This window comes from Cajanus cajan, chromosome 2 (assembly GCF_000230855.2).
Source record: "Cajanus cajan strain Asha chromosome 2, NIPB_CcT2T_4, whole genome shotgun sequence".
NCBI classification, from domain to species: Eukaryota; Viridiplantae; Streptophyta; class Magnoliopsida; order Fabales; family Fabaceae; genus Cajanus; species Cajanus cajan.
Genome location: NC_138518.1, coordinates 64,662,382 through 64,671,816, shown reverse-complemented (window position 1 = coordinate 64,671,816; position 9,435 = coordinate 64,662,382). Strand labels below are relative to the sequence as shown.

The 9,435-nt window shown below is 31.3% G+C and overlaps 1 protein-coding gene across 3 annotated transcripts; it reads left to right on the top strand.

Annotated features, from left to right (window-relative positions):
• The first annotated feature begins 2,104 nt into the window (after nucleotides 1–2,104).
• On the top strand, nucleotides 2,105–9,177 carry LOC109804865 (putative protein phosphatase 2C 10). Of its 3 annotated transcripts, none has more exons than XM_020366755.3 (6): nucleotides 2,114–2,448; nucleotides 2,648–2,745; nucleotides 4,563–4,802; nucleotides 5,244–5,520; nucleotides 7,591–7,745; nucleotides 8,513–9,177. In XM_020366755.3, the coding sequence occupies exons 2-6, from the start codon at nucleotides 2,710–2,712 to the stop codon at nucleotides 8,651–8,653; spliced, it is 849 nt and encodes a 282-aa protein (XP_020222344.1). In that variant the 5' UTR covers nucleotides 2,114–2,448; nucleotides 2,648–2,709; the 3' UTR covers nucleotides 8,654–9,177. The 3 variants fall into 3 exon arrangements, with proteins under 3 accessions (XP_082924822.1, XP_020222344.1, XP_082924821.1); XM_083068695.1 differs by lacking the exon at nucleotides 2,114–2,448 and adding an exon at nucleotides 3,977–4,110; XM_083068696.1 differs by lacking the exon at nucleotides 7,591–7,745 and having other exon boundaries at nucleotides 2,105–2,448.
• Nucleotides 9,178–9,435: the final 258 nt, after the last annotated feature.

Here is a 9,435-nt window from a genome sequence, read left to right as displayed (position 1 = left end):
AAAACTTTTTATTTTTAATCAAAATAATACCTTTTTAATCTTTTACCAGAGATTACAAATATACAGGATTAATTTATATAAATCAATATTGAATGTAAAATAAATAGACATCAAAGGACGTGCTTAAATTGACGTCTAAAATGCACTTGCAAATTCAAATCAAACCAAACATACGGTTAGTTTTTAAAGACATGAATTCTTGAGAAATAAGTGACTTAACGATGAATTCAACTTTAATATGATAATTAATATTTTTGGAGTAATAACATATTCTAATTCTATATGTTTCATACACAAAAGAAAATCCTACTATGTAATTATATAACTAAAAGTTTATCATTTAACCTAATGACATATTTTCATATTAATTATATTTTTAATGATACGATTCATGTGATACATTTTAATAGAGTAAAGTAAAAAAATAATATTTTCTTAGTTTCCTAATCATTTATAGAAAAATATTAAAAATTAAATGTATTTAATATCTTTAAATATAAATAATATTCAATATTTTTCTTCATTTAATAATAAGTAAGATTGTTAGTATAAAATATTTTTAAAAGAATTTATTTTTAAAATAAAATTTTATTATCCCTAAAATAACATTTTTAATTAATTCAATTATAAAGAAGTTTAATTTCTTTTAAACTACAGTTCATTTTCGTGCCTAATAAAGAAAAAAATGCATGTTAAAAAAATCTGTCCTTTTAAGTGAGTTTATCATATTATATAAGAAAAAGAGTTAATTACCTATACATTACCAGTGTAAAATTTTTTTACACTGCCAATCAATTATATCTCTTAATTGTGCCATGTCACTGTAAACACATTTATTTTTAACAATGACATGACACAATTAAGAGATATAATTGGTTATCAGTGTAAAAAAACTTTACACTAATAATATATAGGTAATTAATTATAAGAAAAATACATTATTACCTAATTTGCCATGTTATAATCTTAAGAATCAACAAGGATTGAGTTTATTGAAATAATTCTACAACATATAATAAATTAAGGTTTGAATATTTATTATAAGAGTTGTGCCCACGCTTAGTGTAGGATAATGTCTAAAAAAATTATTTTTGACAAAAAAAAGGGATAAAAAGAAAATATTGTACTCTTAAGATAACGAGAACTAAAGAACTAAAGTGTAACCTTAACTTTTACTGGTTAAATTCTTCGCTTAGTTCTTAAAGTCATTTTTATTTTTTAATCTCTATAATAACCAAAAAATACGAATTTTAGTCTCTTATTTTTTAGGAATTTATTGCTGTACAAATCATTTTATAATAATTTTACACGGTTTGAAATTCTTCTCTAATATTAATGATAAAGACCAAAACCTATATATATATATATAAATATGGACTATAAATTTTCTAAAAATAAAAGTTAAAAATCTCAATTACTATAATTTAGAAAATAATTATTATAAAAAATATAAATTTATTGCACATCGTAATTTGTTATTAATTATCAATAAATTTGTTTTATATTATTAATAATTTATTTTCACTTATATATTATAAATTAATTCTCATCTATCATACATCATTAAAAATATCACTTATTTATTTATGTATCAAATTTAATAATATAAAATATGAAAAAATGTAATAAAAAAAATTCAAGTCTCAATTAAAGAGATATAAATAAAGATAATTTTTATTTTATAAAGATGAATTAAATTATAACTCCTATTTTAATATATATATATATATATATATAAATTAAAAATTTTATTTTTTATTGAAAGCTAAAAATTAGAATAAATAGATTATTAAAGAGTAAGAAATAATATAAATATGTTTATTTTATTGTGGCACACTGAAGTCAAGTCAAAGACAATACTTTTACTAGTCCCCTAAAGAAAGGGATATTGTAATTTGCTTTGGGGAGGAGAGTGAGAAAATTGTATGGTATGGACTATGGAGGAAGAAAGAGAATATCGAAGGTAAAAAATTTGGCCGACCTCGGAGTGGACCCCACACTCCTCTCCACGGCCTTGGATGAGAAACTAAACTCAACCAATAGAATGCAATAGGTCGATGTTGGGTTTATAGGAAGGAAGGAACTATGTTATGTTTTGTTATTGTGAAGTGAATCCACGAAACAAAAACTTCAACAGCTGTAATAATCAAAGAAACAGTGTCAGCAATAAAAACACAGAAAGAAACTGCAAAAGTCAATAAGGGCAACCTATGCCTTTTGGCCCCCATTCCATTGCTAACACAAAGACTTTCTCAACAAAACCAGACGCTTATCTAGTCTTCCAAACCATCCTCTATTCCTATTCTATCAATCAATCAATATTATAAGACTTGTTATGTTCTTCCTGTAATATTTTTTCTTTCTTCTTCATCCTTCAACCATTAATTTAGAGACCACCCACTTCCCTTGCAGATCTTTTTCTGGAGAAAAGTTTAGATTTTTTCATCGGTAAGGGACTTTTTGGATTACCAGTTCATTATCTGGCTATTGTGAATTTCTCCTTTTTTTTATTTTGTTTTTATGGGCTGATTGAATTGTTTGTTTCATTGATCGCCCTTTTTTTTTTCTTCTGCTAATTCACAGTTTTTGGAATTCTTTTTCTTTGGAAGTTTTGGACTTTTGTCTCATGTTGAGTTTTTGTTTGCAGTTTTTGTGATAAGAGTTAGATGTTGAGTGATAGACGGAAAGGTTGAGGTGGGGCTGGATTATATGGATAGTCTTTGTTGCTTCAGTTCTGTCAGTCAGGTGAGGAATTCTGTTCCTTTGTAATATTTTCTTCTTTTTGTCTTGGAAATAATCAATCTTCATATGCTATTCCTTACGGTTTAGAGGTTTCCATCATATGACCTGGTTTCATAATGATGTCATATGGTTAATGGCTGCTTGAGTGTTGAGAATTAAGTTCTGGTGCTGTGCTTGTGAATGGACTTCTGACTTTTACAAATTTTGTTTTCCTAATCTTACTTGACGAATTTTTCTTTTTAAAATATAGATTGTTGTTATGTATTAACGGTTGTGACTTGTGAAGAACCAACTCTTCTAAAAGCTTAAGCTTTTGTGTAGAGACCTAAATACGGTTTTATATCTCTATCATGCTCCTTTGTGGAAGAATGTTTTGGACTTGAAATTTAGATTGCATGTTGGAATGTTGCCTTAAGTGCGGTCCCCTTAACTCTCCTTAATGGTGGCCTATTAGAGTTAGTTGCAATATCTCGAAAAGGGCTACTTACAGCGAGGGGTTGACTAGAAAGGTTGAGTGAAGTTTCATAGTGCATAGCCACGGATGGTGGCTCTTAGGTGGTTGAGATCACGAGATATGGTTGAGAATCCAAATTTTAAGAGTGCACATGCCTGCTTTATCTCATACTAGCATTTAATTATAAAGAACAGTGGGGTCATGAAGGTTTTTCCTATACTTGGATTGCATTACAAGGATTTTGTTACCTTGCTTTTGTATGTACTTGATAAGTATATCTAGGAGCTGGTGACTCAATGCTTGCCTTCTTATTATGATGTAGTCCTAGTGAGAGAGGAAATTAAAAGTTGTGGAGAAAAGCTTTGAATTGCATGATTTCTGATTAAGCGAAAGAAAGAGTGAAAGGAATGCAATTTCAGCAGTACATGTGCTAGCATTGGCTTGGATGTGAAAATTGGCAATCATACCATACTAAAAATTTATGTGGTTTATATATCTTCTATTTAACATGTAACCAAAAAAATTATCTTCTATTTAACAAGCAAAGTGATGGAGAAATTGGAGATGAAAATCACTGGAATTTAGATAGGGTGGATAAAATGGATAAATGCCTGTCGTATTTGTGACCAAAAGGTGCACATCAGGCTTAAAGGAAGATTTGACTAAATATAGCTATAAGACCGACTATATTTTATGGTATGGAATCTTGTGTTGGAATTGTCATTTATGGGTTTTTCAAGGCTGAAATAATCATGTATGGGTTTTTTCTATTCGTAAAAGGTCAGGACATGATGCATTGAACCTCAAAGAGGGCTAGCCATTTCTTGGCATCTTCCTTCACTGCCTGAAAATATTGATGTCAGACTGCAAAGAAGTGTTACTTGCATCATGAGAGAAAGTTAATACTGAAACAGGTAGGATAGAGAACTTTCTCCAGTATATAGGTAGGTGTAAAGATTGAACCGGCATTTGTCAGATATGTTTAATTTCAAATGGCTATTGTTAATGATGGTTAACACCAAAATGGTCTGTTGTGCTGATCAGTGGGTTTTTGTCCACATTCCTGTGATGTCTCTTTTGTTTCCATTTGGTGCCATTTATTGTGTTTATTTGTGCTGGTAGGCAATATTTTGGTATCTTGCCATTGATAGATTTATTGCAGTTCCAGGCATTGATAAAATTTGAGATACCATGACTAGATGGAAATATGAGATCACTGAGTAGGGAATATGTTTCTGACTTTCTCTTAGTGATATCTTGCAACTTATATTCCCCTATGGCAATCACCGATGTAAAGTTTTTCTTTCCTCCAATATATATCATTGAAATTATGAAATATGTAAATTTTTAATTTCTCTATCTTTAGGTGGTTGGAGGGCGTTCTTCATGTAACTCTGGCAAAGGCAAGAGCAGCCAGTCCTCGGTCAAGTATGGCTATAGCCTGGTTAAAGGGAAAGCAAACCACCCGATGGAGGACTATCATGTAGCAAAGTTTGTCCAGTTCGAAGGGCGAGAGCTCGGGCTTTTTGCTATATATGATGGACACCTCGGAGACAGTGTACCGGCCTTTTTACAAAAGAATCTCTTTTCTAATATCTTGAAGGAAGTGAGTTGTTCAATCAAACTAAAGATATTATGCATTTATTGCCTTCATCTCATCTGATTTATCTGGAAAAGGGTTTTTCCTTCCTTTCTATTTTATATTTCACATAGTACAGAAACAAACTTTCTATTTTCAACTTCTCGTACTTTTTGGCAAACAACTATGTAAAAGGATAAAAGTCTGTTTGAATACAAACAAACTTAGAAGAGCTTTCAATAGCTTCTTTGTTGAAAATAAATAGCTTTTTCCAGTAGAGAAGCTCTTAAAATCTCTTTTAGGTTGTATCCGGATAGGCTCTAAGTCATTTTAGTTTTAATGTCTTTAGAGATTGGTATGTCCTTGTGAAAGAACTTTGAAAGGATGCATAATAGTAAATTTAGATTATTATACTTGTTTTAGTGCCTTTGTTGAAATTATATTTATGAATGTGAATTCATTATCCAGGAGGACTTCTGGAATGATCCATTCATGTCCATTTCTAATGCTTATGAGACAACAGATCGGGCAATTCTTTCTCACAGTCCTGATTTGGGGCGAGGAGGATCAACTGCAGTGACTGCAATTCTTATAAATAATCAGAACTTATGGGTAGCAAACGTGGGAGATTCACGAGCTGTTGTGTCAAGGGGAGGGGTGGCTGCACAGATGACAACTGATCATGAGCCCAATACTGAGCGGGGCAGTATTGAGAACAGAGGTGGCTTTGTCTCAAACATGCCAGGTTCTTCAATTAACCCTGAGCTCCATGAGTTGTTGCTTTAGATGTTGAATGCTGATTTATCTTTGCATACGTCGAGTTTTCATTCATATCTTGTGATGGGGAATAGGATATATGGTATTATGCGTCTCGTAATCTAATTTGCATTTTCAAATTACAACATGTGACTGAAAGAGACGGAAATGATGTGTGTGAGAGATGAGGCTTTTGATTATGCTATATGCGTGATTTATATTCATTAGAAAAGTAAACGATGGGTTGAATGAAAGTTAAAACTTAAGTTAAAGATGGGTTAAATGAAAGTTAAAAGGTTGTCCTTTGTGTTGTTAAGTTTCAGTGGTTATAGTAGTAGAGTAAGTCACAGTCCTTTGTAATATAAAAGAATGTTTCTTGTTCTGTCCTCATGTCCAAAATGTGTTAGAAATGTTCATATTTCAATGAAAGAAATTACCCATCTTGCTTTATATAGTGGCACCATTCCAATTAAAAATATGATTGGACTGTATGAGATAGCTGAAAATAGACTGCTCATCAGATGGTCCTGGGTAATGCATGTTAAGTTGTTAGCTTCACCACAGAATAATTCAAGATAGACTTCTGCAATTTATTCAGCATATCGACATTTATATACATGGAATAATAAATACAACTCATAAAAAAGAATAATGAAGAATTGGACTAGTTTTTGTGATCCTAATTTGACCAATGTTTCATAAATCTCTATTGTTTCCAAAGCTATAATAACTGCTGTTACATTTCAAATTCTTCCATTCAAGCTAGGGCATACAAATCATATGCACCGACCTTGTTACAATTACAAACATGGTGAAGCTGAGGATCCCAAAGAAACTATTTGAATATATCTGCTAGTTGATCATCCGGGCCAACAAAAGCAGTGAATTTTTTGGAGAGAAGTTTTTCTTATAGTAAATGAGAATTTATTTCTATATACTTATGTTTAGTTTTTTAAAGGAAAAATGGATTGGATCTTACGTGCAAAGCGTCTTGGTTTATGCATCAAAATATCCTCTTGTTTGATTGTTTCCTTTATCATCATACAATAAACCTTGATCAGGGCTTTCTTAGTATATCTTAAAATTTGAACAACAGCATCCCAGACACTAGTATAATGTGGATTCTGACTAGAAGTGTTAACTGTTAAGGTGTGAAGGTTATGATTCAAACAGAGAAGAAAGAAGGGGGTATGAGAAGATTCATTTAGGTGTTATTTTAGTTCCCAGTTAAGGGAAAGGTGGAAGAAATATATAGTCGGGAGAGTTCATGAGAATGAATGCCAACGATACAAAATTAATGAGAAGGAGCACTTAACCATTGAAAATGGTCATTGTTGTTACGAAAATGGTTATTGGTTCTACATCGTAAATTTTTTTTTGTTACCAGTCCTTCCCATCATTACTCCCTTGACTTTTTGGGTATACACTATGCACTTGTGATATTAACTAAACGTGGTTGCCAACTAATGAAAGAAAAGATGGATACATACAAAATAGTAATATCATATTGCCAATTTACATTTGAGTCACTTTCATTTCTCTACCTTGATTTATTGATTTCAAATTCATTTCCTGCTTTCCCCCTGGATTTACAAACCTAAACGAATTTCCAGTTTAATGTGGATTTTGCACAATTCCCTTTTCCTTCCAAATTATGGTTTACTCTCACAATAATGAGAACCATGTACGTGGCAAGTTTTCTGATGGGAAAATGCTCAAAGAGGGCAATTTATCCCTTTAAATCATCAGCAGAACTAGTCAGATTTACATACAACCTATCCTTTGTATGGAGAGGCTGTTTCTATGTCTATAGCCCATGAAAATATGATAATAATTGGTGTCTAAATTTATATATGTAAATTAAGAATCATTGGATTACATTCAAAGGTTAATATAACAAGCAGTAATAAAAATTACATGCTATAGGAAATTATCGAGTAGTATAAGGGTGTCAAATTTTACAACAAAATCCAATATATACGTGGGAAAATACTGTGATTCCTTTTTGATTGAATGCTTTCTATTTTGTAATAATTTCTTCATTTGTGGGTTATATCAGGAGATGTTGCAAGAGTGAATGGGCAGCTAGCAGTTTCTCGAGCCTTTGGAGACAAAAACCTTAAAACACACTTGCGATCTGATCCTGATATTCAGTATGCTGATATCACCCCAGATATTGAGCTTTTGATACTTGCTAGTGATGGTCTATGGAAGGTTTTTTATTATTCTCTTTTATTTTTTCATGAACAGAGATTTTTTATTTCTGTCCAACAACTACTTTTATTTCATTTTTATTCCAAATTTCCCCCTCATTGCAATAGCTAATAGTGGCATCCTATGTATGGACAAGTGCACAATTGGCGATACATCTAGGATTTCATTTCATTATCATCCCAAACATTTTCCCCTGGAGAAAGGCTAATAATACTCTTCCAAACACACTATTTTTGTTTAAAATTTATTAATAATCACTAAGTCATGCGAGTCCCACTCCTAGTTTAATGAACTTTACAAGATTTTGTAATTTTCAATATATTTTGATCAATAATTAAGAGCGTAAAAAGGAGTGTATGAACACTTCTTTTTTTTCCCCCAAATACTAATGTTTGGGGTGGATTGTGAATTGTACACTAGTGCTCGTATAGGGGGCATGAATTCTCACAAATGAAAATGACCACCATCAAAACCCCATGTTCCCATTTTTTTTTATTATTTAAAATTAAATTCTCTATATATAACTAAGGGTTGAGATTTTATTTGGCATAAATGTCACATGAGAGTATCCAAATCCCCCTATAGCCGTACTTGCGAGTTCCAATAGCATTTTCAGTGGGGTTAGTGGTTGGAATGGGTGTTGAAAAGAGTATGAACAAAAGATGAAAAAAAAAATGATAAAGTTAGGGGATTGGGGAAAAAAAAAAGAACATTTTTTTTAATTGTAAATAAATATTTCATGTGCTTAAATTTTTGATTCATTCCAGGTAATGGGAAATCAAGAGGCTGTTGATATTGCAAGAAAAATAAAAGATCCACAAAAGGCAGCGAAACAACTAGCCACTGAGGCATTGAACAGAGACAGTAAGGATGACATTTCCTGCATTGTAGTTCGTTTCAAGGGTTGAAAAAGGGAAAATACACACACTCTAAATTCAGGGTATATATATATATATATATATATATTCTACATATCAAGGCTTCCCCATAAAGATGCAATTCCATACATGAAATCCGTTATCAATTTGGAATTTTCTGCACAATAGGTTTTGCCCCTTCCTTTCATATGTAAAAATATAAAATTTAAGCTGTTGAATTTAGGTCTTGCCATTTAGTATTACTTGATTTCTTCGTTGTGTAGATTCACACCATAATTTTTCTTTGTAATATGCGTTATGTCATGTGGTGGAGCAGTGTGAAGAAGATGGGCGCAGTTTATACATTGAACATGGGATTTGTGCATTTGTTTTAAAGTGAGTGTATGATATACTTGAAGTGACCCTAGCTTGAGTTGCTTAATCCCTGGCTACAATTCAAGCGACTATAGCAATTGTTTGAGACATGGATTATTATTTTGTTCACATTTTCCATTTTTTTTCTCCTCTTTTTGTTGAGGGGTATATTTGAAAGCTCAATCCATTCAACTTTTCAAGTATTCTTACTATTTGAATTAGATCTAGGTGATTCATGAATGGACGTTCCTTGAGGTTTTTGCTGGCAAAAATCCAGGCTCATATGTTTCATTTCTTATATTTACAAATTAATGACTAGCTATTGATTAATTTAAATTTTGCAAAAAATATATATTAAATAATTGCACCATTCTTCATGATAATCAATAACTATAAAATCAAATATCAAGTCCTGTTGTAACTATGAAAATACTGTTTTAGAAAAATACTAAAACATT

Bases quoted from the DNA above. Each gene is read 5' to 3' on its own strand.
- LOC109804865 (XM_020366755.3), top strand. From the start codon at position 2,710: ATGGATAGTCTTTGTTGCTTCAGTTCTGTCAGTCAG. The intron at 2,746-4,562 runs GTGAGGAATTCT...CTCTATCTTTAG, and splicing joins GCTTCAGTTCTGTCAGTCAG to GTGGTTGGAGGGCGTTCTTC. The intron at 5,521-7,590 runs GTTCTTCAATTA...GGGTTATATCAG, and splicing joins CTTTGTCTCAAACATGCCAG to GAGATGTTGCAAGAGTGAAT.